Source organism: Capra hircus (genome assembly GCF_001704415.2).
Source record: "Capra hircus breed San Clemente chromosome X unlocalized genomic scaffold, ASM170441v1, whole genome shotgun sequence".
Lineage (NCBI taxonomy): Eukaryota > Metazoa > Chordata > Mammalia > Artiodactyla > Bovidae > Capra > Capra hircus.
In genome coordinates this window covers 27,063,336-27,088,551 of record NW_017189517.1, presented here as the reverse complement: position 1 = coordinate 27,088,551, position 25,216 = coordinate 27,063,336, and the positions used below count along the sequence as shown (strand labels likewise).

Genomic DNA, 25,216 nt, shown 5'->3' with positions numbered 1-25,216 from the left:
AAATTCTGCATAGGCAAGAGAAATGAACCTCAAACTGCAATATAATCATGGTTTTCCACATGGGCTATATAACAATTTGAGCTTCCAAGGTGACACAGTGGTAAAGAATCTGCCTGGAAATGCAGGACATGCAAGAGATGTGAGTTTGATCCCTGGGTCGGGAAGATCCCCTGAAGTAGGAAATGGCAACTCATTCCAGTATTCTTGCCTGGAGAATTGTATGGATGGAGGAGCCTGGCAGGGTACAGTCCATAAGATGGCAGAGTCAGACACAACTGAGCACAATATAACAAGTTAACTATTGTACTTTATTATTATAAGAAACTCCAGGGGATATACCAGCTGATACCTTTCAAGCAACATTTCAAGAAATATACATGTTTCATATAGACCTTGATTGATATCACCCTGACATTCAGTTCAGTTCAGTTGCTTAGCCATGTCCAACTCTTTGCAACCCCATGGACTGCAGCATGCCAGGCTTACCTGTCCATCACCCACTCCCAGAGCTTATTCAAACTCATGTCCATCAAGTCAGTGATACCATCCAACCATCTCATCCTCTGTCGTCCCCTTCTCCTCTCACCTTCAATCTTTCCCAGCATCAGGGTCTTTTCAAATGAGTTAGTTCTTTGCATCAGGTGGCCAAAGTATTGGAATTTCAGCTTCAGCATCAGTCCTTCCAATGAATACTCAGAACTGATTTCCTTTAGGATGGACTGGTTGGATCTCCTTGCTGTCCAAGGGACTCTCAAGAGTCTTCTCCAACACCACAGTTCAAAAGCAGCAATTCTTCTGTGCTCAGCTTTCCTTATGGTCCAACTCTCACATCCATACATGAGTACTGGAAAAACCATAGCTTTGACTAGACAGACCTTTGTCAGCAATGCAATGTCTTTGTTTTTTAATACACTGTCTATATTGGTCATAGATTTTCTTCCACCCTGACATTAGTAAAACAATTATTCTATTCTTGAATCTTAGTCATTTGAAATTCACTTTGTATCTAGGACCTTCAGCTACCTCACCTGAAAAAAACAGAGATGTTGCCACCTGACACAAAGGAAGTACAGGGAGCCAGATGATGGGTGCTCTTCCACCCTGAAGCATAAGACAGAGCATCATGAGGTCTGAAGACAGTTCTCTCACCTGGATGACTGAGGTAACCTTCCAGTGGCATTTCCTGAAATCCACATCCACCAGGTTTTCTTCTAAACTGCTCTCTGAATTTAATTTTCTAAAGCAAACCTGTTTCTGTCTCTCTCCTGGTTAAAACCCCTGACGGGTAGCTACAGCCAGCTGCGTTTGGATAGAATTAAATCCAAACCCCTAAGCATGGCAAACCTATCCATCAGGTATGACTTTTAACAGTGTTCATTCTTAGGTCTGTAAAAATGTAAAACTGTGGTTCTACAACACAGCCAAATTGCTATTTTGAGGCCATATTCCATCAGAAAGCAGAAAACTCGATTTAGCCAATTTCAGGCAAGGTTAATTACTTATGGATTTTTCTCAGCCATTTGAGGTTTAAACACAATGCAGGATTTTCTGTCTCTCTGTGCTCCTTCAGTTTGTTCTAAGATTGATCTTCCTCCAAGGGGCTCACATATCTTCATGACATGGGACCCATAAGGATGTGAGCTGTGTGGTCTATAGCCCTCATGTGGGGTATTCAAGCCTATTCTGGTTCTCGACTCACATCCCTCCCTATGCTAGCAACTGCTGACTTCAACATCTTCCCATCTGGCCTCAGGGCATGTGACTCATGCCTCTTTCCACCCTGGTGTCCCCTCACCATGACTGACAGGCCTCTCCAAAGATGCCCACATGCATATACTGCCCCAGGAATGTGCTTCCTTACACAGCCAAAAGGACTTTGCAGATGGAAAGTGAAAAAGTGAAAGTCGATCAGTTGTGTCCAACTCTTTGCGACCCCATGGACCATGGGATTCTCCAGGCCAGAATACTGGAGTGGGTAGCCTTTCCCTTCTCCAAGAGATCTTCCCAATCCAGGGTTTGAACCCAGGTCTCCCACATTGCAGGCAGATTCTTTTACCAACTGAGCCACAGGGAAGTCCTTGCAGATGGAAGCTGAAAGTTAAAGATCTTGAGATAAGTGGTTTATCCTGAATTTCCAAGGAGGTCTCAATCAAAACACAGGCACCCTTAAAAGAGTAGAAACTATCCCCAAAGATGGTCGAGAGAAACAGGAAGAAGGTTCCAGAGACAGGATGCTGCCAACCTTGAGGATCAGCAGAAAGGGCCATGAACTGAGGAAGCAGAGCAGCTTCTAGAATCTGGAAAAGGCAAGGAAAGCAGTCCTCTTTCAGAGCCTCCTAAAAGGAACACAGTCCTGCTAACACCTAGATTTTGGCCCAGTGAACTCGGAGCTGCAAGATCCTGAACTGGGGTGGCTTTGAGCCATCACAGAGTTTGTGGTCACTTACAACAGAAGCCATAGAAAGAATTACTTACTGTTCCCATGTTACTGACTCGCTCTGGGGCTTCAAAGAGATCATCTTCATCCTGATCCAGCCCTCAGAGTACTGGGGTCTGGCAGACAAGTTCACTCAAGGTCAGGGTTCCAGGGTGACCCACCTCATTCCCACAAATTCATCAATACCTTTCCTCTTGCTATTGCCTCTGTCTAGACCCCCAGAACCCCAGCCCTACATAGTCACCTAGCTTTCCCCCAGTTACCCTTCAAGGATGCCACTCTGTCTCTGATGTCCCTTCCTTACTCTACTCCAGGCAGAATTAACTGTTCCTTCCTCTCACTTCCATTGTCCTTCATACATGCTTTTCTTCCTGAAATTATAAAGTGACAAATCTTCAGGGACAAGTACTATCTCTCACCCATGTCTTTTTAACCAAGCATCTAGTGGCATGTTTGATTCATATACACAGTCAACCACCTTGTCTAAGTGAGCCTCAGCCTACTGTATTTTCACAGTCACTGTGTATTTCTTTCATAGCATTTATGACATAATTTTGGATTTATTTCTCTATATACTGTCTGTCTTTCCCACTAAACTAAGTTCGATAAGGACATGGCAGCCGTGTTTACCATGATATGTGGGGCATCTGCCACCGTGTGGGCTCTCAAGAAGTATTTAGGGAAGAAATAAATAACTGAATGTGAATTTACTTCAGTTAATTCACATCTGGGAGGATGGGATGCACCGGCAAGGTTAACCAAAAGCATAGCGGTTGGGAAGTGCAGACAGAGCTTCAGTAAAGGGGCCCACAGGTCCTGTTGGCTGCCCTCTCTTGAACCCACAGGACCCAATCCTACTGTTGCTAATAGGAACAGCCAGGCCTCCTCTCACTGAAGCAGCTGATCACTCCTGAGAGAGTGAATAAATGGAGTCCTGGCAGATAGCTCTGAAAGGTTGCCAATCTCCAATACAACTTGTCAGTGTGTATTGGAGGCATTTACTTGAGAATAATTAGTAGCCCGTCTGTGCCTCAAAAGTGACCAAATCTATAGCATCTCTATTGAGATCAATGACTTTATTTTCAGAAACTCATCAGAGGACATTTCTCCATCTCAGGGGTACAATCCGGATGCTGAGCAATGCATATCAGGTGATCACCAATGAAATAAGAGGATGGTCTGGTAACTAATGGGTTGCCACAGAAAAAGTGTTCACATCTACTAATGAGGAAATTCTAGTCAGAAATGTGCTGCCTTTGAAGCTGTTTCATAATACAAACACACCTAAGGGGAGAAAGTGTTTTAGGCAGATAACTATTCTGAGTTTGTTTTCCTCACCAAAGGCCAGCCAAACAAGAAGGCAAGATGCAGAGCAACATAGTATAATGGAAGGAACATCATTAGCACACATCCTCAAAGACCTCTCTCCCACTGTCAGTACCAGCTGCAAGCTTACCATTTCACCACTGTTCCTCTGGCTAACAGTGTGTACCACCGTCTCCCATTAAAATTCAAAAATGGGGGAAAGGAAGCACTAATCCCTAACTGTGAATAAGGTGCTATAATCCCAGAGTTGAAACAGGCTTTACATGTAAGAAGGAAATGTGTGTGCTTTTGTACACGGCAGGGATGGGGAACAGCCAAAGAAGGGAGGTAAGTGTGTGTGTGTGTGTGTGTGTGGCTGGGACAGGAACAGTGGGGGTGGGGCATCGCTGCAGGTTAATTTGTTTCATCTCAACCAGATTCATGTCAATGTATTGCAAAAGCCACCACAATATTACAAAGTAATTAGCCTCCAATAAAAACAAATAAATTAATTAAAAACAGATTTAAAAAAAAAACAGCCAGGCTTGAACACTTCCTCTCATGTATATGCGTGTGATACTGTCAATGTCTTCTCCAGGAGAAAGGCAAATCTCTTCCTGAAATGTGTCTCCCATGCTTGACAGGGCTTAGGCCAAGGTCAGTTGTAAAAACGATCATGTTTTGTTTGGCTTCCCCAGCAGCATTTCCTATACAGTGCTATTTGTCCTCTCCTTCCTTGAATTCTTAAAGGATTTAAAGGCTCTAAAGTCAGTCATTTACTCAGTTTTATATCTGATTATGGAATTAAATAATTTGATGCCTATGAAAGAAATGTGAGGCTTCAGGGAATGGGTGTGAGGGGGATTTGGGATGGCAAGAAGGATTTAAATAGAGGGAAAGCTTGCCCTAAATCCCTGATATTAGGCAATCACCTTAATCTAGTGTGGACTTCCCTGGTGGCTCAGATGGTAAAGTGTCTGCCTATAATGAGGGAGACCCAGGCTCAATCCCTGGGTCGGGAAAATCTCCTGGAGAAGGCAATGGCACCCCACTCCAGTATTCTTGCCTGGAAAATCCCACGGACAGAAGAGCCTGATAGGCTACAGTCTGTGGGGTCGCAGAGTTGGACATGATTGAGCAACTTCACTTTTCACTTAATCTAGTGTGCAATCTTAGTATCACTAATGATGGGACAATATCCTAATTAATGTGATGCAACTCAGAGTACCTAACATTGCGTGTGGTATAATCTTATCAAAAATGTCTTATTTCAATCTAAGCAAGCCTTTATATCCAATTTTTAGTGTAAGAAATAAAGGAGATAGAGAAATCAACCAAAGAGCACATCAAGGAAGCCTAGAAAACAACTGGCCTGCTCTCTGAGAATTTTTTGTAATGGAAAAAGGAACTGTTCTAGATCAAAAGACACTGATTGTAACAATCAGATGCAACACATGGCCCTAGACTGAATCCTGGTTTGACCACAGGTGGTAAAGAGCATTTAGGGAACCACTAAAGATATCTGAATATGCACTGAGTATTAAATAATATTAAAGAAATATTAAAATCGAACTGTGCTAATGTTATTTTACTCTGGAGGAAAAAATATTTTTTAGAGATGCATGCAAAAATATTTATGGTGTCATAGTTTCTGTAATATACTTCATCATAAAACAAAATCATGAAATTATACCATACTAATTATTCTGCCTGTACTCAAAGACAATAAAAAAGGTCAATTTAATCAGATATTTCCAGTATAGACAAGGGATAATGATTTCCGCTTTGCTATGCAAACAATCCTTAGCACAAGCAGAAAATACACTGAGGGCTTCCCTGGTGGCTCAACGGAAAAGAATCCAATCTGCCTACAATTCAGGAGACTGGAGTTCCATCCCGGGGTAGGGAAGGTCCCCTGGAGAAGGAAATGGCAACCCTTTCCAGTATTCTTGCCTGCAATCCCACGGACGGAGAAACCTGGTGGGCCACAAACGACTCAGCGACTAAACAGCATCAATAAAAAACACTGAAGGAAGTAAGGGTAGAATAATGGTTTTGAATCAGTTTGCAAGAGATGTTCTACCATTTGATTTCTCTTCAGATATTCTATATTGTGAAAATGAGGACATTCTGCTTATCTAACAGTAGTTTAAGTAGACCAGCAGTGTGTTCAGTTATACTGACAACAGAACTAAAAGGGTAGAATCTTAAAACTCAGGGTCCATGAACAACTATTTAAAGAAGGTTTCTTCTGAAAACAAAAAGCAAAAAGATGGTCAATGCTACTAAAGCACAAAAGGCCAATCAGAAATAAACTTATAATTAGACTGAGGCTGAATGGTATATGTTAAGGTTATAGCTCCAGAGCTATCAGCATGTGTTTGAATCCCAGTTCTACCACCTGTGAACCTATAAAATTATTTAAGTGTATTTGGTCCCTTGGGTCATTGCCTAGATTAAATGAGATAATGAGTATCAAGTGTTTAGTGCAGTGCCTGGTACATTGTCAGCACTCAATAGAGGAAAGCCATTTCTTTTTCATATCTCTAAGTCAACGGCTTTGGTCACTGATTCACTGAAGTGTTTGGAGGAGTCTGTGATGTCCATAAAATTGAATGCACAAGTTTGTGGATTCTAATTTTCTGGAAAGAAAGTACTAAGTTGATATCAAGTTCTAAGAGGTCTACAACTGCCCCAAGACATAAAAATCGCTGCCCAAGAAGCATTTTCTTAATTCCAGATACAGTATGTGACAATTGGTTATGGAGACTGCCACAAATTTTATGTATCCTGTCCAAATTAGGTACCTTATCCAGCAACACTGGCTTTTCCTGAGCATCTGCAGCCAAGAGAAAACAAAGAGACCAATGAAAGGCCACAGAGAGGCCTGTTCTTGGGAGCAGGGCCAGCATGACTGTACGCAAAGGGCAATGACATCTTTTTTCCTGTCTAATCCTTGTTGTCTCTGAAGAGGGTGGACCCGATTAATGCCTTGTTATAGCATTCTTAAAGGTCAGCTTATGTAATGGAGGTAGTATGGCCTAGCAACAGCATTAGATACCCACCTTAGGTCAGGAAGACAGCATATTACTTCACTGGAATTCACGCATTACCCAGAGCATGGGCTTCCTGAACATTTTGCTAAAATTTTTAATTCGCTTGGCAATGTTTTTCAAGTACCACAATTTTAATCTGGCCCTGCGTCTACAGTGCTGCTGCTAAAACCTCCTCCAGGCAAATCCCTGCAGAGGCAGAAAATTTGCCAGAAGGAAGACATGTCTATAATCAACAATTAATCCTATTAACCCTGATTAACACTTCCATACGCCAGCCTATCCGCTCCAAACGCTATGTCATGATTCCACATGTCCCTACACATCCCTCACAAGATTACAGGCTATTTCAAAATCTCCTTTCAGAGGAACTTTAAGAATCTGACACATAGGTCACATCCATCTTAAAGATATTACATTTCTCACCTCAACCAGAGCTTTTTCATCTATGATGTGATTCTATTTTCTATTTGCAATGGCCCAGTTTCATATAATTTCATGTGGACACACACATAGAAATTTGGTGGTCAGATGATGCATCCACGTGGGAACTGAGCAAAACATCAAAAACAATCCATCCCTGGGTACACATGGGGCATGACTTTTAACAAATCACCTGTACACTGGACAAGTACTTTTTGTGTACCTACCAAGTTTCAATAGAAAGAAAGGGGCTTCCCTCATAGCTCAGTTGGTAAAGAATCCACCTGCAATGCAGGAGACCCTGGTTTGATTCTTGGGTCGGGAAGATCTGCTGGAGAAGGGATAGGCTACTCACTCCAGTATACTTGGTCTTCCCTTGTGGCTCAGCTGGTAAAGAATCCACCTGCAAGCGAGAGACCTGGGTTTGATCCCTGGGTTGGGAAGATCCTCTGGAGAAGGAAAAGGCTACCCACTCCAGTATTCTGGCCTGGAGAATTCCATGGACTGTATAGTCCATGAGGTCGTAAAGAGTCAGACATGACTGAGCGACTTTCACTTTCAACAAGTTTCAATAGCTGTAGTAAGTTCAGGGAATGCATACTAAAGATGCCTTTCCTACCCTCAAGATGAGATAGACATATAAACAGAGAATTTCAATACAGTATAATAAAGAAGAGTTACAATAATTTTTATAGGATACTATGGAGGAAAAGTTATGAGCAACCTAGACAATATATTCAAAAGCAGAAACATGACTTTGCTGACTAAGGTCCGTCTAGTCAAGGCTATGGTTTTTCCAGTAGTCACGTATGGATGTGAGAGTTGGACTGTGAAGGCTGAGCGCCAAAGAATTGATGCTTTTGAACTGTGGTGTTGGAGAAGACGCTTGAGAGTTCCTTGGACTGCAAGGAGATCCAACCAGTCCATTCTGAAGGAGATCAACCCTGGGATTTCTTTGGAAGGAATGATGCTAAAGCTTAAACTCCAGTACTTTGGCCACCTCATGCGAAGAGTTGACTCATTGGAAAAGACTTTGATGCTGGGAGGGATTGGGGGCAGGAAGAGAAGGGGACCACAGAGGATGAGATAGCTGGATGGCATCACTGACTCGATGGATGCAACTCTGAGTGAACTCCGGGAGTTGGTGATGGACAGGGAGGCCTGGCGTGCTGTGATTCATGGGGTCGCAAAGAGTCGGACACAACTGAGCGACTGAACTGAACTGAACTGATGGAAATAGTCAGGAAAGGATTCTCAAAGAGAGGCCATCTAAACTACAACTACATGGGACTTACCAGGTGGCACTACTGATAACCCACCTGCCAATGCAGGAGACATACAAGACAAGGGTTCGATCCCTGGCTTGGGAAGATCCCCTGGAGGAGGGCATGGCAATCCATTCCAGTACTCTTGTCTGGATAATCCCATGGATAGAGGAGCCTGGCGAGCTACAGTCCAAAGGGTTGCACAGAGTCAGACACAACTGAAGCGACTTAGCATGCATGCACAGGTACATGTGTGTATGATTTAATGTTGCAAATGAATAGAGCATGTGTAAAGGCTCAGAGGTAAGAGAGACAGCAGGACACATTCATGGAACAGCAAGTTCCATGGCTTCCCTGTGGAGGATAAGAGGGAAAATGCAAGTGCTGTGGTTAAAGATAGTAGTCAGACCTTGAAGGGCCTTGGAAGCCATACTATCCAGAAGGCATGAGAAGCCACTGAAGAGTTGTAAGCCCTGTATCAAACTAAAATGCTTCTGCACAGTGAAGGAAACCATCATCAAAATGAAAAGGCAACCTACCAAATCAAAGAAGATATTTGTAAATCACATACAAAGAAGACTGATTGATTCTAGGTCCCCATTGGATACCAAAATCCACAGGCTCAAGTCTCTTATAGAAAATGGTATAGTATTTGCATAAAATCCATGCACATCATCCTTAATACTTTAAATTATCTCTAGATTACTTATAATTCTTTATACTATGTAAATAGTTGTAAATACAGTGTATTAATATATGCTATGTAGGTATTTTAAGTTTTGCTTCTGGGAATTTTCTGGAATTTTTTATAAATATTTTGTATCCATAGTTGACTGAATCCACAGATGCATAACCCATGGATATGGAAGGACTGAATGTATACAATAAAGGATTGATACCCAAAATATATGAAGAATTCATATAACTCAATAACAAAACACCCAATTAAAAATTGGGGACAGGCTCTGAATAGACATTTTTCCGAAGAAGACAAACAGATGGCCAAGAGGCTTGTGAAAAGATGTCCAACATCACCAACACTTAGGGAAACTCAAATCCAAACCACAAGGAGATGTCACCTTTTGCTGTAAGGTAAGAGAAATAACAAATGCTGGAGAGGATATGGAGAAAAGGGAACTCTCTTACACTGCTAGTAGGAATGTAAACTGGTATTGCCACTATAAAAACTAGTATGGAGATTCCTCCAAAATGTAAGAACAGAGCTACAATAGGACCCAGCTATTTCACTTCTGAGTATTTACCCAAAGAAAACAAAAGTACCAATTTGAAAACTTATGCACTTCTATGTTCATTGTAGCATTATTTCCAATAGCCAAGACATGGAAACAACCATAGCATCCATTGTCAGCACTTAATCGGAAGTCCAGAAAAATGTTTTAGAGCTCTGCATAGTATTAATTCTGGCTGCACTCAAGGTGGCAATAAATGATCAGCAGCTCCAAGTAGTAATTGATATATGAAAGGATAAATCATTAATATACACAAACTTGTAGACCAAGCCCTGGAAATATTAACTGTTCGTGCGCTTCAGTGCACTTAAGCATGAAGATGAACTGTTTACCTAAAAAGGCATTGAACAGTCCTTTGGATATACTTTGGCCTATTTTAAAATAATAGTACAAGGAAAAAAAAAAAGAAGATGGGGTATATATATATATATATATATATATATATATATATATACACACAATGGGATATTAGTTAGCCACAGAAAAGAATGAAAGCTTGTCATTTGTGACAACACTGATGGATTTTGAAGGTATTGTGTTAAGTGAAGTAACTCAGATAAAGAAAGAAAAAAATCTATGTGATTTTACTCATGTGGAGTCTTAAAGAAACAAAAATGAACAAACAAAATAAAATGTACCACGTCTTCTTTATCCATTCACCAATTGATATATGGACAGCTTCCTTGTCCAGACTATTGTAAATAGTCCTGCAATGAACATGGATCAGCTTAAGTATACATATATCCCCTCCCTCTTCCACCCCCACACCAAACCCACCCCTCTAGGTCATCACAGAGCACTGACCTGAGGGGGTGTGGTGGTGTGTGTGTGGGTGTGGGTGTGTGTGTGTGTGTTTGTGTGTGTGTGTAACTTCCCACAAGCTATCTATTTTACACATGATCGTGTATAGGTCAAAGCTACTTGCTCAGTTCATCCCAACCTTCTCCTTCCCCTCTGTGTTGACAAGTCCCATCTCTATATCTGCAATAGGTTCATCAGTATCATTTTCCTAGATTTCATATATGTGTTAATATATGCTATTTGTTTTTCTAACTTACTTCACGCTGTATGACAGACTCTTGGTTCATCCACATCAACATTGTCAAACAGATATACTCCAACTTTTAAAAAATAAATAAATATAAATTAATTAAAAGTTAATGAACCGGCCGGGTCCCGGAGCCAGAGGCCGCCCGAGCCGGAGCACGATGGAGCGAGGGCCCCAAGCGGGGAGGCGCCGCCGAGCGCGTGGCCCGACGCCCCCTCAGTGAGAGCCAGACTGCCGCGGCGCCGCCCGAGGGCGGGCTCGTCTCCGCCCGCCTCGCCGGCGCTCTGAGCCCGCGCCGCCTTCCCACTCGGGCCGTGGGCCGGTGACGGGCCGGGGCTGCATGGCCTCGCCCGCGCGCCGCCGCTGAGCCGCGGGCCAGAGCCGGAGTCGGAGCCGGAGCCGAATCTCCTCACTGCTGCTCTGGGACACGCCTCTGTTGGATTTAATTTACAGTCATCAGCCACAGCTTTCAGCGATGGACTCGACGGTTGATGATGAAGCGATGGCGGCGTGAATGAAGGCCCAGTGAGGAGAAACGATGCCCAAGGGTGGGTGTTCTAGAACCCCACAGCAGGAAGAGCGTTCCGTGAGCAGCGACATGGTGGAGAAGCAGCCTGGGAAAAAGGACAAAGATAAAGTTTCTCTAACCAAGACCCCAAAGCTGGACCACAGTGATGGTGGTAAGGTGAGAGAGCGCGCGCCCAAGAGGAAGCTGCCCTTCACCGTGGGGGCCAATGGAGAGCAGAAGGACTCGGACACAGATGCCTCCAGCTCAGTCCACGCCGTGGTACTGCAAGGCTGGTTCGCTCCTCGAAGCGCCATGGCATGAGATGGAGGCTCCTAGAAGCAAGAAGAAAGAGAAGCAGGGTCCTGAGCGGAAGCAGATCAGGAAGGAGCCCGTCACCCGCAAGGCCGGGCTGCTCTTCGGCATGCGGCTGTCTGGGATCCGCGCCGGCTACCCTCTCTCTGAGCGCCAGCAGGTGGCTCTGCTCATGCAGATGACGGCCGAGGAATCCGCCAACAGCCCAGTGGACATGACACCAAAGCACCCCTCTCAGTCAACAGTGTGTCAGAAGGGGACGCCCAACTCTGCCTCAAAAACCAAAGATAAAGTGAACAAGAGGAATGAGCGTGGGGAGACCCGCCTGCACCGGGCGGCCATCCGGGGGGATGCCCGGCGCATCAAGGAGCTTATCAGCGAGGGGGCAGACGTCAACGTCAAGGACTTTGCGGGCTGGACGGCACTGCATGAGGCCTGTAACCGGGGCTACTATGATGTCGCGAAGCAGCTGCTGACTGCGGGCGCGGAGGTGAACACCAAGGGCCTGGATGATGACACACCCTTGCACGATGCTGCCAACAACGGGCACTAAAAGGTGGTGAAGCTGCTGCTCCGGTATGGAGGGAACCCTCAGCAGAGCAACAGGAAGGGCGAGACACCGCTGAAGGTGGCCAGCTCCCCGACCATGGTGAACCTGCTTCTGGGCAAGGGCACCTACACGTCTAGCGAGGAGAGCTCAGCTGAGAGCTCCGAGGAGGAGGAGGAAGACGCCCCGTCGTTCGCACATTCCAGCTCGGTCGATGGCAATAACACAGACTCTGAGTTTGAGAAGGGCCTAAAGCACAAGGCCAAGAATCCAGAGCCGCAGAAAACCGTGACCCCGGTCAAGGACAAGTATGAGTTTGACGAGGATGACGAGCAGGACAGAACCCCCCCAGTGGATGACAAACACTTACTGAAAAAGGACTACAGAAGAGAAGCCAAGTCAAATAGTTTTATTTCTATTCCCAAAATGGAAGTGAAAAGCTACACTAAAAACAGCACGATTGCACCAAAGAAGGCGTCTCATCGCATCCTGTCGGACATGTCTGATGAAGAGGACGTCGGCGTCGCCATGGGGGCGGGGGAGAAGCTGAGACTCTCAGCCCACACCATGCTGCCCGGCAACAAGACCTGGGAGCCTTCGAACTGCAAGCAGCAGAAGGAAAGAAATAAAGTGAAAAAGAAGCGAAAGAAAGAAATAAAGGGCAAAGAAGTGCGGTTTGGGAAGAGGGGTGACACGTTCTGCTCGTCCGAGTCTGAGAGCGAGTCCTCGGAAAGTGGTGAGGATGGCGGGGACTCGGTGGGCAGCCCAGGCTGCCTCAAGGAGTCCCCACTGGTGCTGAAGGACCCCGCCCTGTTCAGCTCCCTGTCCGCCTCCTCCACCTCATCCCACGGCAGCTCCACCGCCCAGAAGCATAATACCGGCCATGCAGACCCACACGCCAAGCACTGGCAGACAGACAATTGGAAAACCATTTCCTCTCCTGCCTGGTCCGAGGTCAGCTCCTTATCAGACTCCACCAGGACAAGACTGAGCAGTGAGTCTGATGGCTCCTCTGAAGGCTCCAGCGTGGAGTCACTGAAGCCAGTCAGGAAGACAGGAGCACAAAAAGAGGGCTGGCCTGCAGGGCACGTTACCCGACAGGAAGAACTCCTTCCACCCGAGCGGGGATGGTGCCATCCCCAAGCTGGACAAGGAGGGCAAAGTCATCAAGAAACACAAGACTAAACATAAACACAAAAGCAAGGAGAAGGGGTTGTGCTCTGTCAGCCAGGAACTGAAGCTGAAGAGCTTTACCTACGAGTACGAGGACTCGAAGCAGAGGGCGGACAAGGCCATCCTCCTGGACAACGTGCCCGCTGAGAACAAGCTGAAGGGCCTGAAGCATGAGAGAGACCACTGCAAGAAAGAGGAGAAGCTCAGCAAGATGAAGTCAGAAGAAAAAGACTGGCTCTTTAAGGACGAGATGATCAAGGTCTCCAGAGAGGAGAAGTCGCTGAAGAGAATCAGGGACCTGAACAAGGATGGGGGCAGGGCCTTCCGGGAGGAGAAGGACCATTCAAACAAGGCCGAGAAGGAGAGGCTGCTGAAGGAAAAGTCTCCTAAAGAGGAGAAGCTGCGGCTCTACAAAGAGGAAAGAAAGAAGTCCAAAGACAGGCCCTCAAAGTTAGAGAAAAAGAATGACTTTAAGGATGAAAAAATTCCCAAAGAGAAGGAGAAGATCTTCAAGGAGGATAAAGAAAAACTCAGAAAAGAAAAAGGGTATCGGGAGGACTCTGCTTTTGACGAGTACTGTAACAAAAGTCAGTTTCTGGAAAATGAAGACACCAAGTTCAGTCTCTCTGACGACCAGCAGGATCGCTGGTTCTCGGACCTGTCAGATTCCTCCTTCGATTTCAAAGGGGAAGACAGCTGGGACTCCCCAGTGACAGACTACAGGGACATGAAGAGCGACTCTGTGGCCAGGCTGATCCTGGAGACGGTGAAGGAGGACAGCAAGGAGAAGAGGCGGGAGAGCAAGGCCCGGGAGAAGTGCGGTGACAGGGACATTTTCTCTCGGAAAAAGGACAGGGATGGCCTGGAGCGGCGGCGAGAGCACGTGGCCGACAGGCACAGGGCCGTCCCCAGCTTTCTCTGCGAGAAGGACAAACGGCGGCGCGAGTCCACAGAGGGCAGCCGGGACCGGAAGGAGCCCCCTGAGGCTGCTAAGGAGCGGAGAGATGGGCGCGTGAAGCCCGAGGAGGTGCACAGGGAGGACCTGAAGGAGTATGGCTGTGACTTTGGGAAGAGCCTGGAGCCCTGGGAGAGGCACCACCCGGGGAGAGAGAAGGAGAAGAAGGAGAAGCTGAAGCTGGAGAAGCACAAGGAGAAGTCCAGCGACAAGGACAAAAGTGAAAAACTCATCCTTGAGAAATGTCAGAGGGACAGAGAGTTTGATAAGTGTTTTAAAGAGAAAAAGGATGCCAAGGAAAAGCATAAAGACGTGCACAGCAAAGACAAGGAGAGGAAGGTGTCCCTTGACCAAGGCAGAGACAAACGGGAGAAGGCCTTCCCTGGAATCCTCTCTGAGGACTTCTCCAAAAAAAAAGACGAGAAAAAGGGCAAAGAGAAAAGCTGGTATATTGCAGATATCTTCACAGATGAAAGTGAAGATCAAAAAGACGACTACACAGCGAGCGGATTCAAAGTCGGGGAGGCGAGTGAGGGGCGGGGGGGATGGCCCCCCCGAGAGAGAGGACGGGCGGGAGGTGCACCCCCCTGACCGGCACCGAAAGCACTCAGCCGACAGGCAAGCCCATGCTGAGAAGCAGAAGGACAAAGAGATGAGGGAGAAGAAGAAGGAGAAGGGGGCCGCGGAAGGGGGCAAGGACAGGAGGGAGAAGACCTTCGAGAAGCACAAGGAGAAGAAGGACAGGAAGGACCGCACGTCTGTGGACGCCGTGCAGGATAAGAGGGGCAAGCAGAAGCTACCTGAGAAGGGGGAGAAGAGGCCCCCTGCGGAGGACAAGGCCAAGGCCAGGCACCGGGAGAGGCCGGACCGTGAGCAGGGCCGCGAGAGGAGGGCCAGCAAGGGTGCTGAGGCGGAGAGGAGCCTGCTGGAGCGGCTGGAGGAGGCGGCCCTGCAGGACTTCCGCGAGGACTCCCACGACAAGGCCAGCGAGGCGTCCTCCGACGGCTTCCCTGACCGCGGCCAGGACCCCGGCCTCAGCGCCCTCCTGGACGTGTCCTTCCCGGAGCCCCCAGAGGAGCGGGTGCGGGAGAGGGAGCGGCACCGGCACGCCTCGTCGTCCTCCAAGAAGAGCCACGATCGAGAGCGGGGCAAGAAGGACAAGCTCGAGAAGAAGGACAAGAGCGACGACTACAAGGACGCAGGCAGCCGGAAGGACGCCGGCCAGTACGAGAAGGAGCTCTTGGACAGCGACGCTTACGGTGCCTCCTACGGCTCCAAGGCTGACGCAGAGGATGAGCTGGACAAAGCCCTCGAGTTGTTTTCTACTGAAAAGAAGGAGAAAAATGATCCTGAACGAGAGCCCCCCAAGAAGGTGGAGAAGGAGCTGCGGCCTTTCGGCTCCAGCGCCCTCAACCTCCTGAAGGAGAAGTGGCGGCGGGAGAAGCACCGCTCCGAGAGGACAAAGAGCGGCACCGGCACCATCGTGAGGAGCCCAAGCCCCCAGCCAGGGACACCACCCCCAGCCAGGGACACCGCCCCCAGCGCCTTCTGAGACAAGGCCAAGGACGAGGGTGGGAAGCTCGGCGATGCCAGGCTGAAGGAGAAGACCAAGGAGAATCCCAAGAAGGAGAAGGGAGACCCCGCGAAGCTCAGCAATGGAAATGACAAGCTGCTCCCGGCCAGAGACCCGGGCAAGAAAGACGTGCGGCCCCGGGAGAAGCTTCTGGGCGACGGGGACCTGATGATGACCAGCTTCGAGCAGATGCTGTCCCAGAAGGACCTGGAGATTGAGGAGCGGCACAAGCGGCACAAGGAGAGGATGAGGCAGATGGAGAAGCTGCAGCACCGCTCCGGGGACCCCAAGCTCAAGGAGAAGGCGCGGCCCGCAGAGGACGCACGCAAGAAGAGTCTGGATGGCCCACCCAAGAAGCCACCTGGGCCCGACCTCACCCCAAAGGACAGAAAACCAAAGGAGTCTGTTCCTCCTGCCCCCGCCACTGAGAACAAGCCCCACCCGGAACTAGGAGTGGACCCCCGGGACTGGCTGGCAGGACCCCACATGAAAGAGGTCTTGCCTGCGTCCCCCAGGCCTCACCATGGCCGGCCCACTGGGGTCCCCACCCCCGCCTCGGTGGTGTCCTGCCCCAGCTACGAGGAGGCCATGCACACGCCCCGGACCCCGTCCTGCAGCGCTGATGACTACCCCGACCTCATGTTCGACTGCACGGACCCCCAGCCGATGTCCAGCACCTCTGCCAGCGCCTGCTCACCCTCTTTCTTTGACAGGTTCTCTGTGGCCACAAGTGGGATTTCAGAGACCCCAGGCCAGACACCAACGAGGCCACTGTGCACGAACCTTTATCGCTCGGTCTCCGTGGACGTCAGGAGGACCCCCGAGGAGGAGTTTGGCCTCGGGGACAAGCTGTTCAGACAGCAGAGCGTCCCCGCTGCTCCCAGCTACGGTTCACCAGGACAGCACCCCGAGGACAAGGCCCCTGGCCCTCCAGCACCCGCGGAGAAGTTCGCCTGCCTGTCTCCAGGGTATTACTCCCCGGACTACGGCATGCCCTCCCCCAAAGTCGACGCCTTGCACTGCCCGCCTGCGGCCACAGTCAACCTCACCCCCTCCCCAGAGGGCGCCTTTGCTGGCTTACAAGCCAAGTCCCCCTCTTCACACAGAGATGAGCTTTTGGCCCCGTCCATGGAGGGGGCCCTCCCCCCTGACCTTGGCATCCCCCTGGATGCCACGGAGGACCAGCAGGCCACTGCAGCCATCATCCCCCCGGAGCCCAGCTTCCTGGAGCCCCTGGACGAGGGCCCCTTCAGCACGGTCATCACGGAGGAACTGGTCGAATGGGCGCACCCTGCTGCTGCAGAGCAGGGCCTGCCCCCTGCCCTTATTGGGGGCACTCCTGGTGACACGGCCAGCTGGCCTGTGGGTTTGGACCTCCTCCTCAAGTCCCCACAGAGGTTCCCAGAGTCCCCGAAACAGTTCTGCCCTGCCGAGTCACTCCATCCCGAGCCCCCTTACCCAGCATCCCCCATCTCATACCCTCTGCTGGTCCCCGAGCCGGGACTGGAAGCTAAGGACAAGGCCAAGGGAACAGTCCCAGCCACCGTCTCTGCTTCTGAGGAGTCAGCCCCGTTCGCCCCTCCCTCCCGGCTGGAGTCCTTCTTCAGTAACTGCAAGTCCCTTCCTGACGCGCCCCCTGATGTGCCCCCAGAGCCTGCGTGTGTGACAGCCGTGGCTCAGGTGGAGGCACTGGGGCCCCTGGAGAATAATTTCCTGGAAGGTGGTCACAACCTGTTGGCACTCGGCCCGGTGGAGCCGGTGCCCTGGCCCGGTGCCTTCCCCGCTGCCGAGGACGACCTCGACCTGGGGCCTTTCTCACTGCCAGAGCTCCCTCTCCAGACCAAGGATGTTCCCGACGTGGAAGCAGAGCCTGTGGAAGAGAGTCCTCTCGTTCCTCCAGAGAACACCCCCTTGGGGGCCCCTGTGCTCCCAGGCAGTGGGGAGGCTGCTGGGGCAGCTGCTGACCAACAGCTGGTGTCGCCTCCTGACCAGGTGGCCACCCGGCTCCCCACCGAAGCCGCGCCGGAGCCCCCAGAGGAGCCAAAGCCAGCAGCGCTGCCTGAGGCCACGGCAGAGGGAAGGTCCGGGCCAGAGGGGAGAGCCCCTGAGGACTCCCACCCTGGCTCAGGGCTCACACCAGCCCTCTCAGAGCAGCGTCCACCAGGGAGTGGAGATGAGGAGCCTGAGGGCCAAGATCCCTTGGCCTCGCCCCACAGCACCCTTGATGCCCCTGTGGATGGCTCGGCTCAGGCCCACGTGGCAGATGGGGCCGGCCCTCAGGACAGTGCCGGGCCCGAGGGGCCCCCGGACAGCGTCCAGCCTGAATCCGCCGAACCAGAACCTAAACCCATGGCTGAGGCCCCGAAGGCACCCAAAGTAGAGGAGATCCCTCAGCGCATGACCAGGACCCGTGCCCAGATGCTGGCTAACCAGCACAAGCAGAGCTCACCACCCACTGAAAAGGAGCCCACGCCCACCCCCACGCCCACCCCCAGGGCCAAGGGTCGTGGCTCTGAGGACGACGACCCCCAGGCCCAGCACCCACGCAAACGCCGCTTCCAGCGCTCCAGCCAGCAGCTGGCCCAGCAGATGCACACATCCACGCGGCAAACACGCGAGGTGATCCAGCAGACGCTGGCCGCCATCGTGGACGCCATCAAGCTGGACGCCATTGAGCCTTACCACAGCGACAGGTCCAACCCATACTTCGAGTATCTGCAGATCTGGAAGAAGATTGAGGAGAAGCGCAAAATCCTGTGCTACATCAGCCCGCAGGCGCCGCAGTGCTACGCCGAGTACGTCACCTACACCGGCTCCTACCTCCTGGATGGCAAGCCACTCAGCAAGCTGCACATCCCCGTGATCGCGCCCCCACCCTCGCTGGCGGAGCCCCTGAAGGAGCTGTTCAAGCAGCCGGAGGCCGTGCGGGGGAAGCTCCGCCTGCAGCACAGCATCGAGCGGGAGAAGCTGATGTCTCTTGCGAGCAGGAGATACTGCGGGTCCACTGCCGGGTGGCGAGGACCATCGCGAACCAGGCGGTGCCGTTCAGTGCCTGCACCATGCTGCTGGACTCAGAGGTGTACAACATGCCGCTGGAGAGCCAGGGTGATGAGAACAAGTCAGTGCGGGACAGGTTCAACGCCCGCCAGTTTATATCCTGGCTGCAGGATGTGGACGACAAGTACGACCGCATGAAGACGTGTCTCCTGATGCGGCAGCAGCACGAGGCGGCGGCTCTCAACGCTGTGCAGAGGATGGAGTGGCAGCTGAAAGTCCAGGAGCTGGACCCCGCCGGGCACAAGTCCCTGTGCGTGAATGAGGTGCCGTCCTTCTACGTGCCCATGGTCGACGTCAACGACGACTTTGTGCTCCTGCCGGCCTGATGCACAGGGACAGCTGCACAGGACACAGGCGAGCCCCCCTGACGTGTGCTGCCGAGTCCAGGCGGCGGGAGGAGACCATGTCCCCAGTGGGGACGCCTAGGGAGAAACCGCACTGGGTCCCTGGTGCGCCTCCTTCCCACCAGCCCCCGCGGGAGGACGCAGAGCCGGGGGCACAGGCACAGGCGCGGTGGCCTCGGGCTCTTCTCCGGTGGCTACGCAGGCATCTCAGGAGCTGCAGGATGGAGAGCAGTCTTTAAATTCCTGGTTCCATTTTTGATCAACTCAAGAGAATAAAACTAAGGCGTCTACCCCTCAGCAACAGTGGTCTCTGGTCAGAGGGCGGGGAGAGCACCGGGCCGGCTGCCGTCCTGTCACCACGAAGCTGCTGATGGCTCGGGCCTCAGACTGGGGCCAGGACGCTGGGCCGGGCGAGGGCCTGGCTGCGCCGCCCGCCCGCCCGCCTCACAGGGACACGGAGGCAGGACACTCAGTTGTGTTTTTAATGGAGTCAAATCCACGTGGTTTGTATATTTTTTCCTTTAATCTTGGGCATTTTGTTTCTCTTTCTGAGAACATAACTTGAAACACTACAGAGCCAATAATCATATAAAAAGTGTACCCGTAAACGCTGTACAGTTTTATACACGTTCACAATGTACTTTTGCTGCCTTCTAGATAATTTATTTTGCAACACATTACTGCACAGTTGTAAATAACTTATGTACTGTAACAGCACTTCAGTTATGTGTAAAGAAATAAATAAATTAATTACAAAAAAAAATAAAAGTTAATGAACCGATACAGAGAAAAGATTACTGGTTACCAGAGGGGAAGGGGGCTGGGGGAAATGGTGAAGGGGGTCAATCTATATGGTGATGGATGGTAACTAAACTTGTGGTGGTGATCACTTTGTAGCGTATACAGATGTCAAATTATAACACTGTACATCTGAAACTTATGTGATAGAAAGTTAATTTTTAAAATAGTTGTACATCATAGCAACATAAGAACTGAGTTTCAGGAAGATCACACTGGGAACAGTGTAGAAAAGGAAACCAGTCTGAAGGCCATTGCAGTGATCTAGCTGAGAGGGGATGGTGGTCCAAACTAAACTCTCTGATGTTGCAGTGGATGCTCTGCTAAGTCAACCAGAACCGCCTTCTGGAGCAAGGCACTCATTTCCCCAGTTGCCAAGAGTGTTGGCTGCTGATAGCTCACAGGTGAATCCCTCTCCAGAAACTGCCCTCAGCCAAAGGATGCTGTGGCTCAATGTTATGGCTCCTTTCCATCCAACCACCCGGCAACGCAGGTGTTCAAAGCCCCATCCCAACCCCTCCCTTGCCTCAACTGGAAATCACTGGGTAGGAACATCTTAGCATGTGAGTAACTTCCTGTAACTGCATTAAAGTTCAGCAAATCCTTCTGCTCAATCCTCCTTCAGTCACTTCCTTGGAGTTTTGTTTTTTTTTTTTTTTCCTGAGAGTGCTCCCCAAGAAATTTCCTGCACACAAACCTCTGTTAAGTCTGTCTCCAAGGGACCAGATCTAAGACAGAACGAACCTCAATAGTCTCATCAAGAAAATGAGAGGGTGGATCAGCTCCTTGCTAAAAACACATCCATTGAGTCCTGGCTCCATGGACTTTGGAATTCTTTGACAATTCTTGCAGCTGTTTGAAAACACCAGGAAATGGATATGACAGACACTTCATTTTAGCAACCCCAGCAGGACTCATCACAGAAATTAGAAATGTTTCACAAACAGACCACCCACCAATCTTACACCCAGTTGGGGTTGACACTGTCTACTTTTACTGATATAAAATTCTTTATGGTGTCCATGTCAAAGTATGCTTATTAAAAAACAAAAAACCTCTTCTCCCTGTGGACCAGCAAGAAACAGTGCTGTTTATCTTTTGCTGATACCAGAACTAAAAGCAGTTAAGTCCAGCACTTTTGGAAATGTACTGCAAAACTGAATGTATGATTAATATATCAAGTTGGATATCACCCCTATGACTCTCTCCTCCCCTTTTCAAAAAAGTTCCTCAGCAAAATAAAATTGAGATGCAGAATGCTTTGGTGAGCTATTACAGCTACACCTCCCTACGATCAAAGGCAATCCATTCCTAAACTCTAAATCATGCAGTTCTGACCATCTCAGCACAGTGGTTTCATGCGGACTTTCCATGATTTATGGGGGCCATTTTCCTGTAAAGAACTTTTTGAAAGCATGTGTTTACAAAGTGAAGTTCCAATCATAGAATCTGAGAGCTATAAAGAACCTTCTAACATGGAGACCTGGAGTTTTTAACCTGGGTCTGTGGTTGGGCTTTGGAGGTGGTCTATGAAACCCTCAAAGTGTTAGTTGCTCAATCATGTTTGACTCTTTGTGACCCCATGGACTGTAGCCTGCCAGGCTCCTCTGTCCATGGGATTCTCCAGGCAAGAATACTGGAATGAGTAGCCATTCCCTTCTCTAGGGAATCTTCCTGACTCAGGGATCAAATCTAGGTGTCCTGCACTGCAGGCAGATTCTTGACTGTCTAAGCCACCAAGGAAGCCCATGAAACTCTCAAGTTGTATACAAAGTTTATGGCAAGATGCCAGAGCTGTTGTTAGCCTATAGACTCTATAAGCTTATAAACTGATGGACAGGAGGTTCATGGTCCCTGAAAAATTAAGAACCATTGTCTACATTAATTGGTGAATCTAAGACTCAAAACCCAATGCCTTAAACTCCAAGTCAAAAATATTTCAAGGTAGAATATGAAGATCTCTGAGTATAAATATAACAACCATGAAGCAATCAACTTACCAATGATTAAAACAGCTGTTCATTTATTTCTGTCTATTGATAATCTACACAGCATCACTGGGTACCCAACTATGAAATTCTAAATCTGTTCTGAGAATCCCCTCTATTTCCTGTTTTTAAATGCATGGAAAATCAAAATCAAGTCACATCAGACTATGTTATGTCTAAGCATCTTTTTAAGCCACATGAGACATGTCCCTTGAAATTTTTTGAATTAAGATGACATACTGGGCATAGTCTATTAATTAGAGAAAATTATTTTTTAATGAAATGAAACACAATATTAAATACCCTGGCCAGTAAGAAGGCATGTGACCTTAGAAATGCTTTTCATAAGGTCAGACTCACCCAGATTGTATCCTCAAATAATCATGAAGGCCTGTGTTCATGGTGTGTTCAAAAATGAGCAAGGCCTCAGACAACAGCCAGCCAAGAGCTTGAGCAAACACCTCTGGGCTAAAAACACAAGGAGGCCTCATTCACCTTCCTTTAAATTGTGCAGTGGCTATTTCAGTGGCACTAATGAGGAGCTCCAAATGCACTTGAGCTGAAGGTGCCTTTAAATGAGTTTTTCAATTACCATAAAACACATTATACACTTTTCTACCCAAGTCCCTTTATGTGTTGCTGGCTGAGTGGACTGGATTGTGTGAAAAGCGTCCCTTTTTTGGCATCCTTCATAGCAGTAGGCATGCTCTTTGGTGATGGATAAGTAGGCAAGTTTGAATGTGTGCTCATTCTCTTCATCTTTCCATGTCTAATTTTTTTTTTTTTACCACCTACTCTTGGGCCCCATCTCAAATGACAAAAGGGTAGCATTATGAATGTGAGAAGACATTTTAACCTTAATTTTCAGCCCCTGAAACCATCATTTTCTTCACTGTCATGGAAACCTGTGATATCTATTAGCCGCTTTCAGTCTTGGCTTTGTGCTTTCCTATAACAGAGTATTCCCAGTGAAGTTGTTTTTAGCAGACAAGAGTCTAGTCCCAACTCTTTTATTAAAGTTCAGAGCAACATAGGCCAATGTCATAAAGCTGATAACAAGACTATGCTTGTACTGCTGACACCTGGACAACAGGATGCTGAAGGTGGGGCCAGATTCTGAACCTAAGGTTGTACTAAGACCACAGACACAGAAAACAGACTTAGGATTACCAACGAGGGGTGGGGGTGGAATTAGGAGGTTGGTATTAACATACACACTACTATATATAGATAACCAACAAGGAGCTACTGTATAGCACAAAGAACTCTATTCAATGTTCTGTAATAACCTATATGGGAAAAGAATCTGAAAAAGAATGGATATATGTATAACTGAGTCACTTTGCTGTACACCTGAAACTAACACAACATTGTAAATAAAATATACTCCAATAAAATTTTTTAAAAATAGTAGGTCTTTCCCACGTCCATCCTCAGAATCAAGCCACATACTACGTTAAGTCATGGTTTACAGAAAAATTCATGTTTCAAAACTTCACATGTAGTCTTACTTTTAAGATTATAAATGATTTGGAGGTGATGGAATCCTAGGCCATAGTTGAATGCTGAATATGACTGTCCCTTCCCCATCTATGTCTTCCTCCCTTATCCCCTTAAATGGCTTTGCCAAAATCCTGCTGTATCTCCCCTCAACCCCACATCCTCAGACATAGGCTAGACAGTCATAATTCTTCAAAGAATTGCATTAGAAATCTGGTTTAAAAAAAAAAAAAAGAAATCTGGTTTAAGCCATGCCCATCACAGCTTTTGATAAAACATTACAATGATGCTTCTACAATCACAGGCAAAATTGTTGTCATTGCCATCTCATGGAAGATTCATTTGCATAAAATAGACCATTGCTAGTTGTGTAGGGGGTGGTCTCCTTTGAAAGACAGGTTAGAAAGAAATTGAGGCAAGAAAGCTAAGAATAGCCCATTTTCAGGTGTTGTCACATTTAAGTTCAATTGTCATCTCAACACAGGTTCTAATTTTCTTGGTATAAAATATAATTTCATCAAATATGCAAACCTGCCTAGCGAAGGATTGGATTGGTATGAACTATAGGTTGATTGGTCACATGCCAGCCAATTAGTATTTCAAACAGGTATCAGAGAAGCTGAGGAAAATGTATTTTTCTTTTACATTTACTCGTGTCGATTGAATTGCTTCAGAGACTATAGGAAGCTAATTTCCCCAGCCAAGGTAGAGAGAAGGGATGAGAATGAATTTGACTGGAACTGGGGATATGTTTTTCACTGTAAACTGCAATTTTCCTCACGCAGCAGTTGTGACTTCTACAACAATTGATACTGGAAAGATTTCTAAAATGTTTTCCTCTTCCGTTATTGACACATAGCAGCCATGTCCTTGCCTCACAAATATAAAAACTACTTAGAAATTTGTATGGAGGCACAAATGGCCCAGGGGGATGACCTCATGTAAGAGGATACTGGGGGGACTTCCCTGGTGGTCCAGTTGCTAAGACCCCACACTCCCAATGCAGGGGGCCTGGGATCAGTTCCTGATCAGGGAGCTAGATCCCACACGCTGCAACTATGATTTCACATGCTACAACCGAGACCTGGTGCAGCCAAATAAATAAATGCTTTTACTTTTTTTAAAGAGGATATTAGGAATGTCAACATGTTCATTATGTTGGTGAAAAAGTATTAAAAGAGAAGAAAAATGTAGGCAGTACAGATGACTTGCTGACTGCTTCCTCCCTATCCTGAATTTTGAACTGGCTCACAGGCCTTTGAATGGCCTTGGACCATTTGCAGCAACGTGGATGGACCTAGAGAGTATCATAATAAGTGAAGTAAGTCAGACAAAGACAAATATCATATCACTTATACGTGGAATCTAAAAAATGATACAAATGAACTTATTTATAAAACATACAGACGTATTTATAAAACTTACTGATAAAAATACACATAGAAAATAAACTTATGGTTACAAGAGAATAAATATATAACTAAATCACTTTGGTATACACCTGAAACTAACATCATAAGTCAACTATACTTCAATATAAATAATAAAAATTAAAAGTAATAAATAGCATGGAAAACAGCCTCAGCCTCACTCAGATATCTCACATACTTGGATGCAACTTCCACTTTAGGGGAAAAAAAAGAACATTGATCTTGCTGAGAATTTCTGAACTAGACTTCA

General features: G+C 47.9%; 1 protein-coding gene across 1 annotated transcript; it reads left to right on the top strand.

Moving 5' to 3' along the window:
* The first annotated feature begins 11,077 nt into the window (after positions 1–11,077).
* LOC106501902 (ankyrin repeat domain-containing protein 11-like) lies at positions 11,078–19,739 on the top strand. Its single transcript, XM_018044091.1, is given in 6 exon segments — positions 11,078–11,556; positions 11,636–13,197; positions 13,199–14,809; positions 14,811–15,759; positions 15,835–18,817; positions 18,820–19,739. Coding segments are annotated over 6 exon segments (7,755 nt in total). The 5' UTR covers positions 11,078–11,319; the 3' UTR covers positions 19,233–19,739.
* Positions 19,740–25,216: the final 5,477 nt, after the last annotated feature.